General features: G+C 34.6%; 1 protein-coding gene across 28 annotated transcripts in view; it reads right to left on the bottom strand.

Moving 5' to 3' along the window:
- The window catches only part of CLASP2 (cytoplasmic linker associated protein 2), a 228227-nt gene that overhangs the window by 26424 nt on the left and 175424 nt on the right, over window positions 1-26379 (bottom strand). For 16 of the 28 annotated variants that reach the window (XM_081283481.1, XM_081283503.1, XM_081283486.1 and 13 more), the window contains 7 exons: window positions 18995-19158; window positions 17744-17822; window positions 17561-17611; window positions 10029-10172; window positions 6216-6359; window positions 5011-5117; window positions 3594-3747 (listed from right to left, as the gene is read on the bottom strand). In XM_081283481.1, coding sequence (XP_081139607.1) covers window positions 3594-3747; window positions 5011-5117; window positions 6216-6359; window positions 10029-10172; window positions 17561-17611; window positions 17744-17822; window positions 18995-19158 — 843 coding nt within the window. The remainder of the gene's footprint in view (window positions 1-3593; window positions 3748-5010; window positions 5118-6215; window positions 6360-10028; window positions 10173-17560; window positions 17612-17743; window positions 17823-18994; window positions 19159-26379) is intronic. The other 12 variants (XM_081283484.1, XM_081283485.1, XM_081283507.1 and 9 more) reach the window with 1 other exon arrangement.

Here is a 26379-nt window from a genome sequence, read left to right as displayed (position 1 = left end):
TAAAAAGAGGTTTTCCTACTGTTTAAAAGGCTATTTAAGAAAGTAATAATAATCAGCTGGAAGAAATTAATGACAATCAATATAATTTAAAACTTATATTAGAAATGACAAAGCCTAAGATGTAAAGAAGCCACAACTGTGAGGGCAAATAAGAAACTATGAAAGAATGCTGCCTCCAATGATTGTTACAGTTCCTTTGCCAATGATTCAACCAAATAATACGTACAATGTCATTAGTAATAGCTTCTCTATGCTAGCTAAAAATGTGAAAGGACTTCATCACAATACAGAACTAGCTGCCAAATGCTATTGTCAAGGTAATAAATTATGCAATGAAAAGTATGTCAACAAAGCATAAGAAAAACATACTTTAAAAAGGCCTCCTTTAAAGAAAATTCTTTTGAAAGAAGGGCTTAAAAGTCCTATTTAACTTTTGGAAGGATGCCAATAGAGTTGGGCTACATAATCACACTTGCCAAAATATCAATAATAATAATGATACAGATACTAGTATCAAAATATTTATTGCCATAAGTATCATCATCACTACCATCTACTGAGCTACTATGTACAAAGCCATTTTCCAGACATTTAACAAACATTCTTCACATATTTAGTGTGTAGCTACTATGCGCCAGGCATTGTTCCTGACATTGGAACTAGATTAGTGAATCAAAGATAAAATGATGTTTACACTCATGGAGTTACATTCCAGTGGAGAGTCAGAAACAATAAAACAACAAACAAACAAACAAACAAACAAAAAAACACTTAATGAGTAAAGTATATAGTATGGTAAAAGGTGATTAGTGATTGAAAAAAAAGAACAGAAGTGTGGTATTAAAGGATCATGAGTGCTGAGGTGGAAGAACAGGGTTGCAGATTAACTAGAAGTGAGTAGGGACCACTGAGAAGCCATTCGAGTGAAGCCTGGAAAAATGTGAAGGAATTAGCCAGGCGACTATCTGGAAGAGTGTTTCAGGCAGACAGAATAGTCAATGTAAGAACCCTGAGGCAGGAACATGCCCAATAAGTTCAAGGAATAGCAAGGAGACCTGTGTAGCAGGAATTGAGTGAACAAAGAGAAAAGTAGCAGGAGGTGAGATAATAGCAAGAGGAGCTTATTATATAAGACTGTGGATTTTACTTTGTGACAGGAACCTTCTATTGAGTTGTGAAAAGAGGAGTAAAGAGTACAGAAGGTCCAAGGGGAATCAAAGAGGCCAATTAGATGCCTATTTTAATAACCTAGTAGAGAGAACTGATGATGATAGCTTGAACCAGATAGGCAGTGGTAAGAAGTGGGTATATTCTAAGGTAGAGCCACCAAGTTTCCTGACTCGGTATGGAAGATGAGAAAAGGGAGGATTTAAAGACAACTCTTTGTCTCAGGTTTTTGCTGAGCAGCTAGTGTTGTCATCAACTAAGATAGAGAATAGTAGTTTCAGGGAGAAAATCAGGACTTGAAATGGGTAGTTAAAAGTTTGAATGTGAATTGAAATGCATTCGGCTGTCATGTACAACTAAGTAGAACAAATAAAAACATAATATTTTTTTTAAAAAAGCAAAACATTCAATTAAACTAAGAAAAATGTTTAAAAAAAAAGAAAGTATGAATGTGGACCTCAGGAGAGAGATCTTGACTCAAAAGAGCTACATGTTTCACATTTGCAACAACTTTTAAGGTACATAGCAATATTTCTATTTAACTAGGGAAGACCCCGAGGCTTAGAAATAATCCTTTCATTACCCAATAACTGCTGGAATCTGGGATTTGAACTCACTTTTATCACATCAACTACCTGAATTCCCCACCTTATACCATGAGAAAACAAGATGAGCCTGAGTGTCAAATCAACCATCTCTCTTACTGACCTGTCGTTGCACAACATGTAACTTTCAGGATAGGGAGTCTTGAATATGAATGCTAAATTGGCTTTTTGCAGCCAGTTTATTCGGCCTAGTACAAGCTATCTCTCTGCTATAGACACAGGAGAAAAACAACAGTGGGAAAGGAGTCAGGAAAGCAGACAAGAGCCCTCTATAGAGATGTGCCAAAATACTATAATGTTCTGCAACTTTGTAAACATTGAGAAACAATGAATTCCATAGGAAATGGCAAGATGGCTGTTTTAAAAAGAAAAGTTGAAGCCGTCAGAGTAAAGTCTAAGAAGCAGCAAAGTAAAAAATAATTACCCTGCTGGGTACGGAGGTGAACACCTGTAATCCCAGCAGCTTTGGAGGCTGGGGGAGGAGGATGGCAAGTTCAAAGCCAACCTTAGCAACTTGGTGAGGCTCTAAGCAACTTAGCAAGACCCTGTATTTAATAAAATACAGGGTGTGGCCCAGTGGTAAAGCACACTGGTACCAATAAAATGAAACAAAATAAATTAAAATAAATAAATAAACCCCTCGGGCTGGGGTTCTGGCTCAGTTTTAGAGCGTTTGCCTAGCACATGCGAGGCCCTGGCTTCGATCCTCAGCATCACATAAAAATAAATAAGTAAAATAAACATATTGTGTCCAATTACCCAAATAAATAAATAAATAAATAAATAAATAAATAAATCCCCCAAATGGGACAGGCAATCAATTAAATAATATTCACATATGTTAAGAAAGATAGGTCACAGGGCTGGGGTTGTGGCTCGGCTGTAGAGCACTTGCCTAGTACGTGCAAGGCTCTGAGTTCGATCCTCAGCACCACATAAAAATAAATAAATAAAATAAGGGTATTGTGTCCAACTACAACTAAAAAATAACTATTAAAAAAAAAAGATAGGTCATAACAGTCTTAATGGGAGCCATATAACCTGATGGAGCAAATCATTATTAATTACTATAGTTAACATGAGAAAAAATAATTTTAAATTCCTTATTTTATCTTGTAAGACTCATGTGCTATGGCCCATGTTCCACTCCCTCTTTCATTCATAATTCTACAACTACACTGGATTTCTTCAAAGGCTTCAAGTTTGCTCCTGTCACTGCACATGTTAATTCTGTCATGGAATTCTCCTCTACATTTTCTGTGGCTTTATTTAAATTAAATGCAAATGTAATCTCCTGAAAGATGCCTTCCTTGACCCACACTAAAACAAATTCATTTTCTTCCAAGGACATTTTAAACTAAAACTCCATAATAATCAACTCTTCACCAATATCTAAAACGAACCACGAATGATGGCACACTCCTGTAATCCCAGTGGCTTGGAAGGCTGAGGCAGGAAAATCACAAGTTCAAAGTCAGCCTCAGCAACTTAGCAAGACCCTGTTCAAAATAAAAAGTTAAAAAAGGGCTGGGGATGTGGCTCAGTGGTTAAGTGCCCTTGGTAATCTCTGATACCAATGAATGAATAAATAAACAAACAAACAAATGAACTCGGGGGCAGCTACTTGTCTTGTAACTCTAATGCATAAAAAAGTGCCTGACAAACGGTAGACACACAGTAAATAACTGAAGAGGAATAGATCCCTAGAAAATTGTGTGAAATGCTACAAAGCAAAGTAAAAAAAAAAAAAAAAAAGCAGACAAAAACAAAATCTAAATGGAAACTAAATAGTCTGCAAAATAAGAATATTCAGATACTCACTGAATCGCCATCATCCTTTTTAGAATCCCTTTTCAATGGCTCATTCATGTCTTCTTGACTACGGAAGCTGAAATTTTGGATTGCTTCAGTGACACCTCTAAGAGAGCTATAAATATCTTCAGAGTTCATATTTTCTGTGTCATAATCAAATGCACTATGAAAAAGATAACACTAATTTTTATTTCTCTATAGTTTTACAATACAAACACATATGAGGAGATTATGTAGGATAAAGACAGAATTAGAGAATGCATAGCCCCAAAACATCATTAACAAAATAAAATGTGGCAGCTATAAATGGTTAAAGTACATATCCTACTGTTCCTCACCAAGGACTGCTTACAATGACTCTGGATTGTACAGCTTTTAACAACTAGTTTGTCTACCTTCAAAAATGTTCTGTTTAATATTGGCCAAATTATATTGTGTTCATGTTATGAATATGAAACAACAACAAAAAATCCCATCACTATGTAAAACTATAATGCACCAATAAAAAAATGTGGAAAGAGAAAAAGAATGTTCTGGGTTGGGGGGTATGGCTCAGTGGTAGAGTGCTGGCCTAGCATGCACGAGGCGCTGAGTTCGATCCTCAGCACCACACAAATGTACAATAAAGATATTGTATCCACATAAAACTAAAAATACATTCAATACATTATCTTTGTTGTTGTTGGTGGTGGTACTGGAGAATTGAACCCAGAGGCACTCAACCACTGAGCCACATCCCCAGCCCTATTTTTATTTACAGACAGGGTCTCACTGAGTTGCTCAGAGCCTCACCATTGCTGAGGCTGGCTTTGAACTTTCTGCCTCAGCCTCCCAAGTTACTGGGATTACAGGTGTTATTTTTATTTTGAGACAGGGTCTTGATAATTTGTTCAGAACCTTGCTTAGGTACTGAGACGGTTTTGAACTTATGATCCTCCCAAGTTGCTGGGATTACAGACATGAGTCACCATACCTGGCAAAACATTCTCTTTTAAAAGGCTAGTTTTCGAATAAACTTAAAATTGCCTTTTTCCCCCTTCCTTTCATTTTTGGCAATATTGGGAATTGAACCTACGGGGGTGCTCTACCATTAAGCTACATTTCTAGCCCTTTATATTTTGGGACAGGGTCTTGCTAAGTTGCTGAGGCTGACCTTGACCTTGTGATCCACCTGCCTCAGCCTCCTGTGTATCGGGGATTATAGACATGCATTATCACACCTGTCCCTGTTTATACTATTTTAAGACCTTTCAAATCAAGATGGGGATATAGCTCAGTTGGTAGACTGCATGCCTTGCATGCACAAGGCCCTGGGTATGCTCCCCAGCAGCCCCCCGCCAAAAAAAAGAAAGCCCTTTTATTAATACTTCACTAAGATTGAGAATTTGCAAATACAAAATATGATGAAAAGTTATCCTTTTATTACCTTGGCGATAAAGTATTTTGTGATGTATTGGTAGGAGAAGTAAGAGGACTGGACCAGTTGGCTGGTGATCGTGGAGTTGGTCTTGTCAAAGGACTCCCCATGGAACTCTGATGAAGGGAGTCAAATAAATATTAACATATAATAGGTAAGTAAAAGGCTCTTAAGGAAACAATACAATTGTGAGATAGGAACACATGAAATAGCCACAGTTATTGGTCAATATTTTAAATATTCATATACTTATATCTGGTTTCTGGGAGGAAAGTTTTTCTCCTCACTCAGAAATCTAACTCTTTAGTGTTTTTATCTTTTCTCCTTACTTGCTTCTTTGTCTCAAATATTATCAACATCCTTTCCCTCAAGAATTCAACAGGATCCTAAACTAAAAATTTTAAATGGGCATTCTATTCTGAGATAATTATCCACTTCCAACAATTACTAATGATAAAATTTTATTCTCTTAGTTTGCTTTGCAAATGATTTTCATAAAGACGCCAATGGAGTAAAATGTGGCCATGTTATTAATCTGTATCTCTTACAATATAGTGAAATAATTCCTCTAATTCACACACAAAAAAATTATTCTCAGATTATTTTTCAACCTCAGACTTTGCCTTAAGCCTCCCATCAAGTGCATCTACATTTTTTATATCTGTTATCAAAAACTCCCTAAAATTTTAGTCCAGTTTTTCAGGTTACTAAATAAAATTTATTTATATATAGATTTATATCTTATTGCAATGTTTCATTTACTCCCACCTTACTTCCTCAAAATAAAATCCAAGCACAGGTCAACTGACAAGCCTATGATTATTATGTACTATCCTCTCCAACCTTATTTGTTAATCCTGCAATAAGTCATCTCTGCTAATAGTGAAATAAGGATTGGTTCATCGGAAGAACATGTCCTAATGTTCTAATGGCTTCCAAAGCTGGTGCCTTCATACATATTCTGCTCACATTTGGCTTTCATTATTCGTAATTAGCCAGTATTCACCAGTGCCCTAATGTATACAAATTATAATATAAACACGGCAAGCCTAAGGCCTCTGTTGTTTCCAAGACAATATATAGTTTTACTCAGGAAACTCTGGCAAGTACAGAAAACATATATGAGGCTCAAGTTTATTTCATGTAAAGGAAAATAATTACTGTTAAACCAACCATCAGATTATACAGTAGCCAAGAAAGTAAGCAAGAAATACCTGGGTTCCATTGCCGGTGTTTCGAAGGTGATTATGAAGAAGTTTGGTAGCACCATCTTGAAAAGTTTTTGGTAAAGCTCCTAGTAACATTGTAAACTCTGGGGTATTGAGTTCAAATAAAGAAATCAGCACTGATTGTGCTGCCTTAAAAAAAAAAAAGCACAGTAAATTCAATAAATGCATTTTGGTTATGCAAAGATGACTGTCTTCTTTAACGTTTCTATTAAACATCGGGAGGTTTAACTATTTTTCCCAGAGCAAATAAAAATGTTCTTACTTCAATTATTATTATTATTATTATTTTTTTGGAAGGAGGGGTTGGTTAGAGCATTTTATTATTCAAGGTTCTGGGTTTGATCCAGTACTGAACAATAAAAAACAAAACACACTTCTTTTATGGGAAAGATAGAAACATTCGACTACTGAGCTACATCCTTAGCCCTAGGAAGAGATTAAAAAAATATATGACCTACCATTTATTTTTTGAAATTAAAAGAGAATACAAAAAGTTTAACAAATAGAACAGAAGCAAAAGATAACCAGACCCTTTCTTCCTAGGCCTGCAATCCTACATACTCAAGAGGCTAAGGCAGAAGGATTGCAAATTCAAGTAGTTTAGTGAAGCACTGTCTTAAAATAAAAAAGGAATGGGGGTGGTATTCAGTGGTAAAACACCCTTGGGTTCAATTCCCACTACAAAAGAAGAAAAAAAAAAGTTAACCAGATACTTTCTGTCAACATGTTACTACTTCAGTTTTCCTAATAAATGATTATAAGGAGCAAAAAATTTCAAATTCTACTTTTTCAATATATGTAAATCTTGAATAAATCAACAGTATCTAGACTCTCAAATAGCTAATCTAACAAATCTACAATCTGAAGAAGCTAAACTATAGCTAATATTTTGTGGAAATGGGAACAATAACAAAAAAGCCTACTCAGATTTGTAAGAAACCTTATACATTTCTTCTCCTATAGTAATCAATTGAGTTATTAAAAGACAAATACTGAAATTCATATTTATAGAAACTTAAGTTCTGGAACTGTTCTGACCTAATTCTATAAAAACCTAAGTGTTTCTATGTTTATAGCATCTGAATATACAACAGTAGGGGAATGGCTAAATTATGTTATATTGAAATCATGAAATATTATACAATAGTTATAGAAGATAATGTAGGTCTATTTATGCAGAAATGAAGATTGGTCTGTTATATACTGCTGAAGGAGAAATACATAAAACAACAGTGATAACACAAGTTCATTTTATTAAAAACAACAAAGCATGTATCGTATGGGAGTATGCTTCAACACATTAGTTAATTTTGTCTTAACAAATTCATTATTAAACATACTTCACTCCATCTATAGTTTATTTTGGTTTAGAGATTAACGTTTCATCATCTCTTATAGATAGCTCGACGGTTCCCAAATCATTTACTGAAGAGTACATCCTTTCTACATGATTTTAAGTGGACCAATATTCTACATAAATCTGTGTTTCTTGGACCATTCTTTATGACCCATTGATCTATTTCTGTTCTAACATCACATAATTTAAATTGCTACAGCTTTAGTGTATTTTGATCAAGACGTTTATTTCTGTTACTTTTAAATTTTTTTTGTCATATGTTTTACTAGATATATATTACATTTAAAATAAATTTTCAGGTCTTTAGCCAGATGTGGTGGCACACATCTGTAATCCCAGTGACACAGGAGGCTGACGCAGAAGGATCACAAGTTTGAGGACAGCCTCAGCAACTTAGCAAGACCTTGTCTCAAAAAAAAAAAATAAAAAGGTCTAGGAATATATATAGCTTAGTGGCAAAGAGTCCCTGGAATCAATCCCCAGTAACAACAGAAAGAAAAAAAAAAATTCAGGTCTTTAAATCAAAGTAATATACACATAAGAATTTACAGAAACCAATGTTATAGAGAAGGTTTTGTATTTCTCAATTTCTCTTTGCATTTGTTGGGCATTCATAGGTTTACATACTAATTTCTTATTAGCTTGAGATATATTCTAACATATATCCTACATATATCCTATATTACATATATCCTATGTGAGAACTTATGCTCTTTTTAATACTAGTCTACCCTTTCCATTCTTTTCTCCTTTATATAAAATAGCACAAAACTCTCTTAATTAAAATCGTGCCAATGGTTTCCTCTTCTCTGTGTGTGTGGTACGGGGGATTGAACCCAGGGCCTCACACATATAGACAAGCACTTTACCAGCTGAGTCACATCCCCAACTCCTAAGATGAGCCAATGGTTTCTATAAGTCATTTTCTCTTGGTCAACCAAGCTAGAGGTTTGGAAATTTTGTTGATTTCTCCAAAGAACCAACTTTTGGTTTCACTGATATTCTCTAATATTTTCCTATCTTCATTTTGATTAACTTTTTTTAAAATCTTCTATTGGCTTCAGATTTGCTCTGCACCTTTTTCTAGTGCCTTAAGATAGTGCGTTGGGTTACTAATTTGAGATCTTTCTTTTTTTGGTATAAACATCAACAGCTATAGCTTTCTCTAAGCACTGCTTTAGATGCATCCCATGTTTTGTTAGGTCTTGTCTTTATTTCATTATCTCAATGCATTTTCTAATTTCCCTTTTAATTTCTTCTCTGAATTAGTGGTTATTTAAGAGTAAGTTGTTCAATATCATTTATTTGAGAGTTTTCCAAGTTTCTTTCTATTATTGATTTTTAATTTTTTTCCACTGTGGTCAGAGAACACACTTTGTGTTATTTCTATTGTTTGAAACTATTGAGGTTTGTTTCATGACCCAGCATGCAGAATTTTACACATATATTTGAAAAAAAATGCACTCTCTGTTCTTAGCAGGTGCAGTGTTTATCATTGTTAATGAAGGTCACAAAATTTATATTCTGGATACTCCTCTGCAATAGTGAAGGAAAAGATTCACAAAGAATGATTCACAAGGAAGACGTGTACAGAAGGCTTAGGGGAGATTATGTCCAAACTGGTGAAGAGAAGAGGTCTAAGAAGGAGTTCTCCAGAAAATAAATAACCTCTTTTGGAGTAAAAAAAAAATATTAGCTATAATTATGTGACAGAGATGGTGAAAATATTAAAAAGTATTTCAAAAACATTTTAAAAAGCTCAGGCAAATGAAAACAAGGCAAATTATTAACTCCAAGACAAAGTTTCTATAAGAAAGGAGACAGCAGCAAACCACCTGGCACAAGTGTATGTGCATATCCAAATGTAAACCTTTTCTACTGACTACCAACAATTCAGTCATAAAGTAGTTTGAAGATTATGGGGAAGGATATAGGAAAGTTATATGGGAAAGATAGGGGAAAGCTAAATCCTAACAAAGATAGATCAGTATGTCTATATTTATCAATAGATCAATAAATAATGCCTAAAATGGATAAACCAAGAAACAGCATCTGTTCTTGTTTGGAATACATAGGTAAATGCAAGGAGAATAATTTGGAATATTTTGTGCTTGAGGCTGGGAGGATTGTAGTAAGGACAGCTATTTTTGATTCCAATTTTGAAAATTATGCTCAATTAACTGGACCAAATTTAAGATAATTTAAAAGAATTATTTTTTTTTAAAAAGTCCTTCATAATTCATTGCTAACTGGTAGAATTCTAAAATATTCTTCCTTCACTGGCAATCCAAAACTACTGACTTGCTTTTCCAACTGATCTTTTTCTTGTTTGTGGTGGTAGGTATTGAACCCAGGGCCTTACATATGCTAGTCAAGGGTCTAACACTGAGCTACAACCCCAACTCTCCAATTGATCTTCTAAACCTTATGTGAAAACACACCTTCCGAACATCAGAACTTTTGGGTTCTGTTGTCCAAGTGATGACCCTAGACACTGCCAGGCGAGTTTCACTGGAATTTATAAAATCTCCTGGATCCATTTGTTTGGCCAGAGTTTCTATGTATTTAAGGATGGCAACCTTTACCTGCAGAGATAAGCAGAACGAGACAGGACGATAAGATGGTCATTGTGAGGCACTAGAGTAAGCTTCAGAAATAATTACATGACTATTTTTGACAAGAAGAAAACAAACAATATAAACAATAAAAGAGATAATATAACCACCTACCTACTTCAGGTCCAAGTATATGATAAGGTGATGATTTTTGTTTTCATACATATTAAAGCTTTTAGGTCTCAGGCATTTTATTCCCCAAGTATGAAAACTGCAGCAAACTTTCTTAACAAGATAATAAACTTTGTCTTGTATCTACCGTTGCAGTTGCAGCTGATTCTTAGCTAGCCCCAGAGGAAATGAGTCTTATCAACTCGGTCATTTCATTTTGGGGGGAAATTAACCAAAGTATTTGAAAATTAGGAATGGTAAATCCAGTCTATCAAAGCTGCAATAATGGTGGGCAATATAGTTGTTATTGTTTTTTTATTTTATTTTTTTTGAGAGGATGGTGTCAAACAGGATAAAACTGACAAAATGAGATCAGGTTCATCAACTATTATAACTGCGTTAAATGAAGAGTCTCAAAAATATTAAACAAGTATCACTGGAGAAAAGATAATATTCATTTGTAAAAAGAAGTTAACATATAGGTGTAAAAAGTCTCATTCTTGATATGTGGGTGCATGAAACATAGACATTTAGTGGGATGAAGACTATGCTAAGGTGATAAAAAGGTTTGAGAATCACTGTTTTTAAAGTCATGTATTCCAACATTCTAGGATTTCCTTTTGTTTTAAAATATTTATTTTTTTAGTTGTAGTTGGACACAATACCTTTATTTCACTTATTTATTTTTATGTGGTACTGAGGATCTAACCCAGGGTCTTGCAGGTGTGAGGCAAGAACTCTACCGATGAGCCACAACTCTAGCCCCTAGGATTTCTTAATGGTTTTCTCAGACTTTACCTGTTTATACTTTATTTTTTTTAAAAAACTAATTTATTCTTTTTGTATATGTGGTGCTAGGTATTGAACCCAAGACCTTATGCATGTCAGGCAAGTACTCTACCAGTGAGTTACACCCCCAGCTCAATTTATTCTTTCAACTGACAAACAACAATTGGATATATTTAGGGTATATGATATGATATTTTGAAGTAAGTATACATTGTAGAATGGTTAAATTGAGCTAATAACATTTGCATTACTTCACATACTCATTTTTTGTGGGTAGAACACTTAAAATCTATTCTCAATTACTTTTAAAATGTTTTTATTGTATATATTTAAGGTATACAAGATGATGCTTTGATACACATATACATAGTGAAATGATTTCTACAGTCAAGCAATGGACAAATCCCTCATCTTACAGGGTTACCCATTTGGTATACATGTGGCAAGAACACGTGAAATCAACTCTTTCAGCAAAAATCTCTTTAATTATAGTCCTCATATCGTAAATTAGATATCTAAACTTATTCATCCTACATTATGCACAACTTGATATTCTTTCATCTGTATCTTCCCATACCCCTTCACTCTGTTAGTATTTTCCAGCTGTGTACAATGTTATTTATCACTACATTATACCAGTGGCCTCTTTAGAAATAGCATGTGATATAGTAGTGTATAATCCTTGGATTCAGCAGATGCTAAACACACAGTAAAGGCTGATTTACTGACTCAGGAAAAGTAAAGTTTAAATGCACGATTAAAACAACTTGAGCCAGGCACCAGTAATCCCAGCTGCTCAGGAGGCTGAGGAAGAGGATTGCAAGTTCAGGGCCACCCTGGCAATGTAGTGAGACACTGTCTCTAAAACAAAAATAAGCTGTGCCCACCTGTAATCCCAGTGACTTGGGAGACTGAGGCAGGAGGATCACAAGTTCAAGGCCAGCCTCAGCAATTCAGCAAGACCCTGTCTCAAAATAAAAAGTAAAAGAACTGGGGATGTAGCTCAGTGGTAAAGTGTCCCTGGGTTCAATCCCCAGTACCAAAAAAAAAAAAAAAAAAAAAAAAAAAAAGAAATAAAAAAATCCCAAACCCTAGCAAGTTGAGATACTGCCCAGGTTAATGTAATTAGTCTATGTTCTTTCTTCCCTTATGGATTTAAATGTCATTTTTATCACTCAGGCCAAGTATCTATGGGAAATCTCTCTGGGTAGTGTTATGCCAAATTAACAGATAGGAAGGAATATTTGAAATAAAGTTCTGCCTCTTATACATTTTCCCCTTCCTGCTTCTAGTACCAAAAAAAGGGGGATATCAAATTATGTTCTTCTTTCATAAGAAATAAATATTCAGATTTATAATTTTACACAGCTTACAAAAATAAAAATAGCAAATGGGAATACATTAAACTAAAAAGATTCTTTTATGCAGCAAACAAACAACAGACCAAAGGGACAACCTATAGAATAGAAGAATATCTTGTAAAGCACACATCCGATAAGGAATGAACATCCAAATATGTAAAGAAATCAACCTAAACAAACAAACCAAAAAACCCTAAATAACCTGATTAAAAAATTGCCAAAGAACCTGAATAGACATTGCTCCAAGGAAAACACCCAAATGTACAATATAAAAATGAAAATGCTCAACATCAATAATCATCATGTAAATACAAATTAAAACCATAATGAGAGATCACTTACTTCACTAAATGGCTACTATACAAAAGACAAAAGGTTGCTGGTGAAGATGTAGAGAAAGGGAACCATTTGCACACCACTGGTGTGAATGTAAATTAGTACAGCCATTGTGGAAAACAGTATGAAGTTTCTCCAAAAAACTAAAATAGAATACCATAAGATCCAGTAGTCCCAGTAGGGAGTAACTATTTCAAAGACAATGAAAATTAGTATGTTGAACAACTATCTGTACCCCCATGTACTATGGCAACGTTATTCATAATAGCCAAGATATAAATCAATTTAAGTGTCCATCAATGGTTGAATATAGTATATATACACAATGAAATACTATTTAGCTTTAAAAAAGGAAACCCTGGGTGGGGGCTGTAGCTCAGTGGTACAGCACTTGCCTAGCATGTGTGAGGCCCTGGGTTTGATCCTTAGCACAGCAAATAAATAAATAAATAAATAGATTGGAAAACCCTGTCATTTGTGACAACACGGATGAACCTGTAGGACAATATATTATGTGAAACAGGCCACGTAAAGAAAGACAACTATTAAATGATCTCACTTATATGTGGAGCATGATGAAATCAAACTAAGAAACACAGAGTAAAGTGGTAGTTACCTGGGGCTGGGGGATTAGGGAAAGACTGGTTGAAGGACATAAAATTTCAGTTAGAAAAGAATAATAATTTCAAGAGGACTATGGACATCACAGTATCTACAGTTAATAACAATATACTTTTTTTTTTTTTTTTGCAGTACTAGGAAATTAACCCAGTGTTGCTCTATCACTGAAATATGTTCCCAGTACTTTTTTTTTTTTAAAGAGAGAGTGAGAGAGGAGAGAGAAAATTTTTAATATTTATTTTTTAGTTCTCGGCGGACACAACATCTTTGTTTGTATGTGGTGCTGAGGATCGAACCCGGGCCGCACGCATGCCAGGCAAGCACGCTACCGCTTGAGCCACATCCCCAGCCCCTGTTCCCAGTACTTTTATTTTTTATTTTGAGACAGGGTCTTGATAAGTTGCCCGGGCTAGCTTCCAGCTTGCGATCTTTCTGCCTCAAGCTCCTGAATAGCTGGATGTGCATCACATGCTTGGTCACCATGTACATATTAAATATTTGAAACTGCTGAGATTGGATTTTAAGTTTTCTCACCAAACACACACACACACACACAAAAGGTATGTGAGGTAATGCAAAAGTAATTTGACTCAGTCATTCCATAATTTCTCTTTCTCTCTCTCCACACACATACACACACACACACACACCTCAAAACATGTTGTATACTCTAAATATATACAATTTTTACTTATTATTTAAAAAGTGAATTATAACTTTTAATATAAGATGTGGTTAGTTTTGTAGTAGCAAGCCTACCTAAATTATAGGATAGCACATAATATTCTGGATTCTTGAAGCCATGTATCTTCTATCAGTGTGAATAGCTGAAAGATGACTATGTTAAATCAATAAATGAACAATGTATTCTTTTTAAGTTACCAACACTAATAACTGTATATATTCCTGAGCATAGTAGTAGATGTTGGTATTCCTAGCTACTTAGGACACTGAGGCAAATTCAAGGTGAACCTGGGCAATTTAGTGAGACTCAGAATCAAAATAAAATAAAAAGGGCTAGATGTGGTGATGCATGCCTATAATTCCAGTGACTCAGGAGGTTGAGGCAGGAGGATTACAACTTTGAGGCCAGTCTGGGCAACTTCTCAAGACTCTACCTCAAAATAAAAAATAAAAAGGGCTGGGAATGTAGCTCAGTGGTACAGCATATGACTAGCATACACAAGACCCTGAGTTCAATTCCCAGTAGATTAGGGGGAAAAAAAGCGCAAGCATTTATTTGCCCTCTGTGACATTCAGTTGGTGCAGTGTCTTGACAATTTATAGAGTCATGCAAAATTTTAAAAAGGTGTCTCAGAATAGGCATATTTAATAATAGGTAAAATAATCACACACATATAATAATTTGAATGTTTTTAGTAGGGTATTTTATGAGGTTACATACAGGCTATAATTTCAATTATGCAAATATATACTCTTTCAAAGGAAAAACAATTCGATTGCTAAGTGTGTGTAATTCTTCAATGTTTGTGAAGAATTACAGAGTTCAGCAAAATTACATTTATTTAAAAACATTAGTAATTCAAATTAAAATTCCTGATTTTATACTGTTATTTCCCTCACTGCTTCCTATTTGATGTCTGATCACATGATAATACATGAGAGATATCACATTTTATGTAAACATCCTTTTTTTTAATCTGAAAGATCATTTCTCAATAAAGATATTTTCCCTCAGTCTTTTTGCTAGATCTAGAACAAGTTATCTGTGTTTTTCCATAGCCTGTTAAGATTTTAAAACTTAACCCTGTCGAATGGAACCACCATTTGACCCTGCTATTGCCCTTCTCGGACTATTCCCTGAAGACCTTAAAAGAGCTACAGGGATACTGCCACATCGATGTTCATAGCAGCACAATTCACAATAGCTAGACTGTGGAACCAACCCAGATGCCCTTCAATAGATGAATGGATAAAAAAAAATGTGGCATCTATACACAATGGAGTACTATGCAGCAATAAAAAATATGACAAAATCATAGAATTTGCAGGGAAATGGATGGCACTAGAGCAGATTATGCTTAGTGAAGCTAGCCAATCCCTAAAAAACAAATACCAAATGTCTTCTTTGATATAATGAGAGCAACTATGAACAGAGCAGGGAGGAAGAGTAGGAAGAAAAGATTAACATTAAACAGAGACATGAGATGGAAGGGAAAGGGAGAGAAAAGGGAAATTGCATGGAAATGAAGGAAGACCCTCATTGCTATACAAAATTACATATAAGAGGTTGTGAGGGGAATGGGAAAATAAACAAGGAGAGAAATGAATTACAGTAGATGGGGTAGAGAGAGAAGATGGGAGGGGAGGGGAGGGGGGATAGTAGGGGATAGGAAAGGTAGCAGAATACAACAATTACTAATAGGGCATTATGTAAAATTGTGGATGTGTAACCGACGTGATTCTGCAATCTGCATTTGGGGTAAAATTGGGGGTTCATAACCCACTTCAATCTAATGTATGAAATATGATATGTCAAGAGCTTTGTAATGTTGTGAACAACCAATTAAAAAAAAAAAACTTAACCCTGTCACCCACCTGAAAGTTGTTTATATTTTTGCATAAAAACATAACTTCTTCCAGCTATCCTAAAATATCTACTTAAGAGTTGAAGAGTGATTCCCCTTATGGCTTTGCTACTGAAACTATACTTCTATGTATATTTATAAATAATTTAGGCTTTTAAAGAAACAGTCTGTGGTGCCAGTCTCCAGTACAATGTTTTCCAAAAGGAAAGCCCATTTTAATTTGTCTGTTTCCCATTTCACTATTCCCTTTAATTGTTTTCTTCAGCAACTTTATACTCTACCTCAAGTCATCTCTTACCCTTATTTCTTAAGCTGGTGATCATCTTTTGCATTGGCCCATGAAACATCTCTATATACATTTTCTTTTTTTAATATTTATTTTTTAGTTTTTGGTGGACACATCTTTATTTTTTATTTGTATGTGGTGCTGAGGATCGAACCCAGCATCCCGCGCATGCTAGGCAAGCACACTACCGCTTGAGCCACATCCCCAGCCCCTCTATATACATTTTCAACAGTACTGGAATATCTACCACAGGTAGATGTAATTTACAGGTTATCATGTAATATAGAAAACAGTGATCTAATTATAAATTTTATATTCCCAGGAACACTGAGCACAATGCCTTGGATATGAGTTCAAAAAACATTTCTCACTAATATCAAGTAAACTGTTTTTCTGCAGGTCACTTTTCAAAGTAAAAATAGATGGAATCCCTTTCATGAAGTAGTTTTGAGAAAACAACATTATGTTGAATGTATATCCACCCTGGTAAGAAACATAATTGCGATTTTCAGACACAACTGCATTCAGAAACGAAGGGGAAAAACCAATCCTGGGCAGTAATGCTCATGGAAATATACTTCGTGCAGAATAGAGCAGAAGATAAAAGACTTATGTAAGCATATATGCTTGTTATTTCCCTGACTTTAATCTCATTTGATACAGCTCACTAAAAAAACATCTTTGGCAAAGTATTCAGGAGGATCTTCTTTAATATTATATCACTTTTTCTTTTATATTAAATTGCATCATTTAAAATTACAAATTAGAATCCACCTACTTTTCACATAAATTAACTAGAAAATGTGTGCAAATAAAAACTGAGAAAGTTAATCTTAATTACAAATTTGGTGTACATCAGAAACATCACATTGCAAAAATAGTTACTATTTTGGTTAAGGAAAATGGTACTGATATTAAGATTTGTTTGTTTACTAAAATATGTACTTAGGCAAAACTGGTATTTTATCCAAAATGCCATTAAAGCTCCTAAGATTACAAATAAGAAAAAAAAGTATTGGGAAATCACAAACATAAAATTAGATAAGATTTTATAAAGCAAGTTTGCAGTACCAGCTTAGTGTTAGATGGCCACATTGTGATGCCTTCTAAATGTATATCCCCAGTAAGCGTTCTCCAAAGGAGGAAGGACATTTGAGAAACATTTGAAATCAAATATGTGCATGCGTAAAAGGCTTACAAAGGTTAGTACTCGAATATAGATGCATACAAACATTATCTGAAACACTGCAGAGAGAGTTAAGAAAAGAAATAATGCAGATTAAAACAAAAACAAAAACAAAAAACCTTGGAGCTCCAAAAAGAGTGAAGATGGTCCCGAAGTGCTGGCTTGACTGTCTGTAAGTTCATAAAAACAAAACCCACTGATTGAACTGTTTCTCATGTGACAGAAATACAAATACTGACATAACTTTATCAATAAAATACTTCAATTTTTTACAATGTTTGCAAAAAACCTCAGCTTTTTACCTTCAGGCTTGGTGTCTGAGTCTGATCAACTGTAAATCTCATTAGAATATTAAACTGGAGATCATTTGGAAAAGATTCTCTGAAATAAGAACAAAGCAAACAAAAAAATTAAGTCAACAAGTATGCATTTAACAAATTTCATGCAAAAAAACTGCTTAATGCCAAAACATAATGTCATATGAAGTAGTATATATCTGTAGTACAGTCTACAATAAAAGCATTCCCAGAAGAACAAAACATTTGAATTTATGACCAGTACTGGATTAAGAAGCAACATTATAATAAATAATAGTCTATCTTGCCTCAATAATGGATTTAACAAGAAAAATGTATTCAATAGAAAGTTCAATAGTTTCAGACATTTCCCCCACACCTAAAATTTAAATTCCAGTTTCATTTCAACTCAGAAAATGGACATTTTGAAACAGTCACTTCAACAGTATACATAGGAAAGTAGAAACATATCAATGGTTCAAAATCTTCTGAAAAGAGATTCTGAATATTTAAATGTGTACTATGTTTTATTAACACTTAGGAAATACTTTCATATTTACATTAGATAAAATTAATCTTCAACCCTACTTTGCAGATATATCTTCAGTTGATCTTTAGTCAAAACGCCATGATGCAACTACAGATATCTTATTTTTTGTGGGGTGGGGTGGGGGTGGTACTAGAGACTTAACCCAGGGGCGCTTAACCACTGAGTCACATCTCTAGCCCTTTTTTATTTTTTATTTTGAGACAGGGTCTCATTAAGTTGCTTAGGTCCTTGCTTAGTTGCTGACACTGGCCTCAAACTTGTGATCTTCCTGCCTCAGCCTACTCAACTGCTGGGATTACAGACAGTGTCACCATGTCCAGCTTTTTCTTCTTTATTTGAGATGGGATCTCACTATGTTGCTCAGGCTGGTCTTGAACTCCTGGGCTCAAATAATCCTCCTGCCTCAGCATTCCCAGTTGCTGGGACTACAGGTACATATAATATGCCTAGTTCTAGATTAATCCTAATTAAGATAAAATACAATCTTGAATTACTTGAACCAATAAAATTTTTACAAAATAAATAAAAGGTTTGATCTAAGAAACAATGTTGTATTAAATATACCATGTGATTGGTGAAAATTAACAATTTTCAGAGGTGTTTCTACAGAATAAATTATTTGAAAGATCTCAGAAATTAAATTTTAGCATAAAGATTAAATATTACTTATTATTAGGTAAACTTGAAATACATGCAAAAAATATTACCTTGTAACATCTAGGGCTTTCTGAACTTTTGCCTGAACAGATCCAAGCAAATCAGCACCCATTTTTTTAAGTAGTTGTGTCAGCAGTACAAATAACCAATCTTGAAGATCATCTTTGTGGACTTGTATAAAATCTACTAGAGTCTCCAAAAACATGCTGAATACCTATAATAGATAAAGGGGAGAGGTGGGAAGAAAAACGAGGAAATATTGATCTTTATGCTCAGTTCAAAACTGAAAATAGAAGGGAATACAGGAATCAGAGGCACAGCGATTGGCAGCCAAGCGGAAAAACAATCTCTCTTGCTTTTCATTGGACTCTGTGATACAAGAGTACATTTGAATCGTTATCCAACTTCTGCAGAAGTTCAACAATTAGCTATTCCATGCAGCATCACTTGGTAAAGAAATTTTGGCCATAATGGCTGGCACACCTAATGTAATCAATGATGCCACAGCTTAAGCTACTTAAACTAAAAATCTATTTTATACAAAATATAGGGGAAGGATCTATAGTCTCACTAACTCTCAGCTTTTTGCAAGCGTGGCATTGAGTAAATTAGAGAATGACTATACTAATAGCTATCTAAGGTATAAAATTTACGTAACATAATGAACTAAATTAGAGAATCCTCAGATTTCTCAAAATGACAATTGTCACAAACTTTCTGGCATGAAATCTGTTATTTACTAAAACTGCCCCAAAAGTAATTTTAAATGACCTGTGATAAATAAAACTGTACCTAAAGTCAAATAAATTCAAGATAAAAGCCTACATCTAAATTTTAGTGGATTTTTTAAAAGGTCCTAGATGGCATGCCATCAGTCTTCATTTATGCTGTGTGTGGTGGGGAGGGCTTTATAAGTGGTTCTAACATTAATCTATCTGTTTAAAAAAATATTAAAGTGAAAAAGTTTTAAGGTGCAGAGAAACTACTATCAAAACATGATGTATCTCACTGAAGTACGTATGAAAAGCAATCCATCACAAGGTTTTATCTGTTTACAAGAAATACAATATCATACTAAAAAATTATTTCAAGGTAAAGAGGAAAACACTGTTAAGATTCTCAGTCATGATGACTTGAGACAAATTATAATCAAAACAGATGATTAAAACTATGGTTTTTAAAATACTCAATATCCAAAGTATACTAATTTGAGAATTAAGAGTTTGAAGGATTTTCTCTATTAGAACTATAAGCTTTAACATTTGAATCTTAGTATTCAGGAATTTTGTGAAATGTTTGGTAGCTTGAAAGCAGCTGCTTTCAAATAGGAGTCATCGACACTTCAGACACTGGCAAACACTACAAATCAAGGTTTCTTTCTCCCCGCCAAAGCTAGTTTACCAATACGTAACTGTTTTTTATTCTGTGGATCACTTTTACTCTTGTTTAAATTCTTCCCTATTTTCTTAAGGATTCCAACCTGAAACTTTTCCATATGAAAACCCATTTAGAAAGTCATAAGATAGAAAAATGCCCAAGTCGACTCTCCCATTTTATGTACAAGGAAACAGAGAACTAGAAAATGTGAGTTACTCAGTTTCACAGCTAGTCAATGGGTCAAGACTTAGCTAGGTCACTTGGTTTTCAGTTGTATTTTATCTACTCTATTAATTAAACTCTAGTGGCTTTTCCCTCAATTTGATTTCCTCTAACCCTAATGTTCTAATAATCATTTCTCCAAGGAAGAGTCAATTTTATTCCCTTATAAGTCTAATTTTTCAGTTCCATATTTTTGCTCTCTAACGTGTGCTCTCCTCTACTATATTTACTCTTTCATTTTTTTTTACCTAGATCCTTTACTGCAACATGCAGAAGACACCATTCCAGGAGCTTCTCTTTCAGCTTCCACCCTATTGCTCCCACTACTTATCTTCTAATTGTGGTATGCAATAGCTTTCTCCTAGGTAAAGTATGGTTGGCCATTCTGTAGCTTGACATTTCTTGCCTCTTAGTATTTCCCTTCTTTTTCTTTTTGCAGGCATTGTCCTTTTGCATCCTAAATGTCTTCATTCTGATTTGTTCTTCATCCCAAGTGTGACCTCCTTGACTGGGCCTCTCTGATTCTATGAGGCTCCAGATCTCTAGAACTGCTCTCTTTCGGTCTTCCCCAAATCTGTTTATCATAGCACTGTTGTAGGCACCAAGCACTTCTGATTTTAGGTCTGGATTATTGCAGTAGCCCGACTCTAGCCTTCATATTTTCTATATATCAAGGGTCATCAAATCATTTCTGTAACAGGCCACATAGTACATATTTGAGGCTTTACAAGCCATAGGGTCTTGCAACTACTCAACTCCATTGTAGCACAGCCACAGTTGTGTTCCAATAGAACTTTCAAAAGTAGGCAGCAGGACAGGTTGGCCTGCAGGCTGTGTTTTTCAATGCATGCTTCTTTCTTACCATCAGATTATGACAGTTTGTAATAGAAACAAAATTCTTAAACGTCTTCCATTGTCTATAGGATAATATCTCAAACCCTTATATAAAATTGTCTACAAGATAATGTCTCAAAACCTTATATAAAGTTCTAACTCTCTAAACTGGACTATCCAGTAAAATAAGACCCTTTATTCCTCCACTCTCATTCACATCTCACATGACTCCAATTTTCTCCTATTCTTGCTCATACCTCCAGCTTGCTTACATATAGTTATGTGATTCCCCACTCAAGCTCCAGCCAAGAAGCTTCTTAGGCTACTTTAGATAAGAGCCACTGATCCTTCCTACTTGGAATTCATAGTGGGATTAGCTATTTTTGGTGCTATTTAACTTTTTCTCTATATTATCATTCCATCTGGAATATATATTATTATAGAATAAAGACTATAGTTTTATACAGTCCTATATCATCAATGGAACCAAGTCCAAAGTTACCTAAAAAGTTTTCAATGAAAATAAGTATTTTCTCTTAGGCAAAATTTACCCTGTAATTAGTAGTAAACACCTGTTCCTCCTAGAATCAAGACTTTCCATTCATTCTAGTGAAGATTAACTTGTTTTTCTTTCCTATAAACTTTCTGGCACTACCCACTCTCTTCATTGGACTCATGCTAGCCATTCCTGGAAGGCTCTTTCTTCTCATGCTGACGTAGCCAAGGTTTATGTTTCCATCAAGATCTTAACTGTTATTTCCTTCAAGAAGACTTCTCTAAGTGTCTGAATAGAAATTTCTTTTGGTTAGATATAACGTGAGTAGCCCAATAAAAATGTAGACATGGTATTTATAGCACTCTCTATATAAAATTTTACCATAACCTTTCAAAAACATTTATATCCTATAACAGTACTTAATAAATGATCATATATACACATACATATGCACATATATCCATATGCATAATATATTGGAAATTATACACAAAATTTTTTCTTCGATTTCCCTAACACAAAGAGTTTCTCTCAGGTGTTGATATCCTTGCCTAGAATTAAAGGAGAAAATGGATAAGCTAATGTAACAGTAGGAATAAAAATTTCAAAAGAGAAAGCTGAGAATCAATGCTCCATAAATTGCTGTTTGCTTTTATGCAATGACATTAACAGACTATTACGAAGTACATATGGGGACTCAGGGCCCAATTTTTTTTTAAATAATTATGAAAGTGGGGAATTATTTTTAAACCTTCAATGGAATCAATTTATAATCCTACATATCTCACATTTGTAATTTGTTCAGAAAGAATTAAATATCTGAGCTATTACAATTGAGGCAGTATTTTCCTAAACTCACTTATATCTTAGGTGTGCCAGTCAAAAAAAGAACAGAAGAACATGATCAAATTAGATTAATTAGTAGATTAAAAAAGCATATCTCCAAACAGAATGACAGTTTGCATATAGCATTTCGTGGATTGCAAAGGGTCCAACACTGCATGAACTCTTTGGGAGAGAAAACAGAGAAAAAGGGTTAATTTCACAGTCATGCAGTAAAGTTAGGTTTCCAACAAATATTGAACCAACTTACTCTCTATTGAGAGTTCCAACACAGGGGACAGCATGCAAAAAGAAAAAAAGAAAAAAAAGAAAAACACACAAATTAGTCGCCATCAATGCAAAGTTCCTGTATGGAAGAAAAACACTAAGAAAATAAAAATGACAAATGTTTTTCAAAGTTTTATGATAAACTCAAAATAGTTTTGAAAACAAAGAGTTAAATGAATTACATGGGAGAAGAACATGATTTTCCTGTGTTTCTCTTTAACCTCCTGGCAAACGAAATTAAAAAAAAAAGAGACAAAAGCTTTTCTTTTGTACATCGTACTATCCTTGAGGTTCAACAACTGGGAAAGAACCCAAGAATCACAAAACTCATTCCCAATTCTGAAAAGTGTCAGAATTGGGATGAGTTTTCGTTTCTTATTCCCTTTTCCCCCAGAAGAAGTATTTTCATAAATTAAATAATTTCTGTGAGGACCTGGAACAATTACTATTCTTTGGAGGTTAAAAAAAAAAGTAACTGTTTATACTATCAATTTTTTAATTCTTCAGGTAAGATGTGTGACAGTCTCCTGCTCCAAGGACTATGAGAGCAGATGTAGCTGCTTAAAATATTTATCAAAAGACCAGATGTCACTTTCTACATAAGGTACTCAATTGTGCCCCAAGTTAGTAGTAAAATTAAATTTCCTAGTAACCCAAGACTCAAAGGCATGATTCCAGAGGCAGAATCACAAATACCATAAAAATCTAATTCATATAATATACTTTGGTGAAAGTGGCTCTTTTTGAAGAGCTACTTCAGTCAAATGCAAAAACCATATAGGATAACTTTTAGTATCTGACAATGCTTACACTTAAGGGGGAAAAAATGTGTCCAGAGCAGTCAAAATAAAAATCTGCTCTGAATGCCTTAATTTTTAAAACTACTATATTGGTATATTCTAAGGGCTATATATGTATTAACTCATTTAATCATCACCACAACATTATGAGGCATATATTACTATATATTCTGTTTTACAGATTAAGGAACCAAGGCACACACTGCTAATAAGTCCTAGAGACAGAATATGAACCCAAGCCATCTTGCTCCATATTCATACTTGTTATGTGTTGCACTGCCTCTCTTATAAAAACACTAAGAGGCTTTAAATAACATAATTTGCTACTTTGTGGTCTGTTACTATCCTACATATTTCATTGGTTAGATTACTTATCTTCAGGTCCTCTTTATCTGCAGGTTCTGCATCAGTGGATTCAACTAACCATGGAATGAAAATACTTGGTGAAAAAAAAAAACTATCTGTACTGAAGGTGTACATTTTTTCCCCTTGTCATTATTCTCCAAACAACAGAGTGTAACAACTATTTGCACAGCATTTACATGTATCTGTTATTATAAGTAAGCTAGAGATAATTTACAGTGTATGGGAGGATGTATGTAGATTATACGCAAACACTGTGTTGCTTTATATAAGAGACTTAAGCATTTGCATATTTTGCAATCTGCTGAGTGTCCTGGAACCAATCCCCTACAGATACTGGGGGACAGCGATATGTAAAGTAAAAAGTTAATTTGTCAAATTACAGAAATCAAAAAATTTCAACTTGCTAACTATATTTACTTTATTCATATTATTCCTGTTCCAGGAAATATCCTTCCTCTGTATTTAGAAACAATTCTTTTCCAGGCCTTCTTTTCTGGCATTTCTGTACTATATATTAGATACATCAAATATTTTGGTTGGATACAGACCTTTGGTTGGATACAAAAAGGGAAACATTATGGTGGCTGGAGCAGGTGGTCCTAGCTAAAAGGATAAGAACTGCTGCTCACAACTTTGTTCTTTAAGCATCCTGTTTCTGTCGGGCAAATGTGAGAACAACTTTCATTTATGGAGGAAGCCTGCAACTCCCCAGAACCTGCTAACATAAAGAGTGAAATGCTATTTCTTTTTCTTTTCCCCAGGGTACATCAAGACTGAAGCCTTTTAATGTACATGGGGAAGTCTACTCATGGTATATGGGCTGGGTTGACAGCGAAGAGGGAATACAAACCAAAATGATAAGCTTTGGCTATTTCTTTAAGGATTTTTAAGATAGTAGAGATTTATTTTTTAGAAAGGTTACTAGGGCACGCAGTATGGAGGATAATTTAGGGATGGAAGGGGGAGAGGTGGTGCAAATGGCAAAAGATGAGCATGCCCTGATTAGCAGTGAGAGTGGAGAGATATTCAGAGATGAATCAACAGGATCCAGTGAAAGTTCTAGAATAATGATCAATTCCTCACTTGAGTAATGGTGGCATCATATAATCAGATAATGCAATGCAGGAGGAAGAGTAGTATTGAGGCTGAAGATATAGTTGGTCCTCTGTGTTTGTGGATTCAGCATCCAAGGATTCAACAAACAATGGATCGAAAAATATTTGGAAAAAAACTGCTTCTGTACCCAACATGTACAGACATTTTTTTCTTGTCATTCCATAAATAATAAAGTATAACAACTATTTACCATATTGAATTGTAATCTGGGGATGTGAAATATAATGGGAGGACTATATAGGTCATATACAAATACAATTCCACTTTATATCAATGCCTTGAGCATATGTGAATTTTGGTATTCAAGAGGGTGGTGTGGGTGAGGAGTTGGTCCTGGAACGAATATTATAAAGAAACTGAGGGATAAATGAAGCCAATAGATATGTAATTAAATAAGTATAGGAGAAAAAACATGGGCTGGAAATATATTACACATCTGGAAGCTATTATGAAAGCAGGTAACAGAAGCTTCATATAAGGCAGAGAATGAAAGAAGAGGGCAAAATTCTACATGACACAAACATCACAGGACAAAAAGGAGAAAGACTTCCTTCCATTTCAAAAGGAGGAAAGGTAGAAAGAATGGGCTGATGGTGAAGCTTGTTGGATGGAGGCAAGAAATGGGAGTTTTGGCTAGATGCCTTCTATTTTCTTGGTAAGTTAAGAGGCAGGATACATGCTGGGGCATGAGATGTGTGAGGAGGTAAAGACAGCTAAGAATTTTAGGAGAGAAAGTATCTGTCAGTCTACATGGAGGACAGAGGAAAAAGCTGAGATGTAGAAGATTATCAGGCAATCACAGATCTGATATGAAGATTGCAGGAAAAGGCAGGGAGGTGTGCTTTCACTTAACCGGGCCAGTATACCATTTCCCTTCAGTAGTCCTGATTTTCAGCAAGGGACATGTGCTGCAAGAGCACAGGTTCCTGAATATATTTTTCTATTTTAGTGTCAGTGACAATGAGTGAATCATATAGAACAGGGGTCAGCAAATTATGGACTTCAAGATAAGAATGATTTTTATAATTTTAAATGGCTTAAAATACAAGACCATTTAGTGACACTTGAAAATTATATGAACACTCAAGTTTCAATGTTCATAAGTAAAGTTTTA

Source organism: Spermophilus citellus (genome assembly GCF_964194105.1).
Source record: "Spermophilus citellus genome assembly, chromosome: 3".
Classification (NCBI taxonomy): domain Eukaryota; kingdom Metazoa; phylum Chordata; class Mammalia; order Rodentia; family Sciuridae; genus Spermophilus; species Spermophilus citellus.
This window is presented reverse-complemented; position numbering and strand designations above follow the sequence as displayed.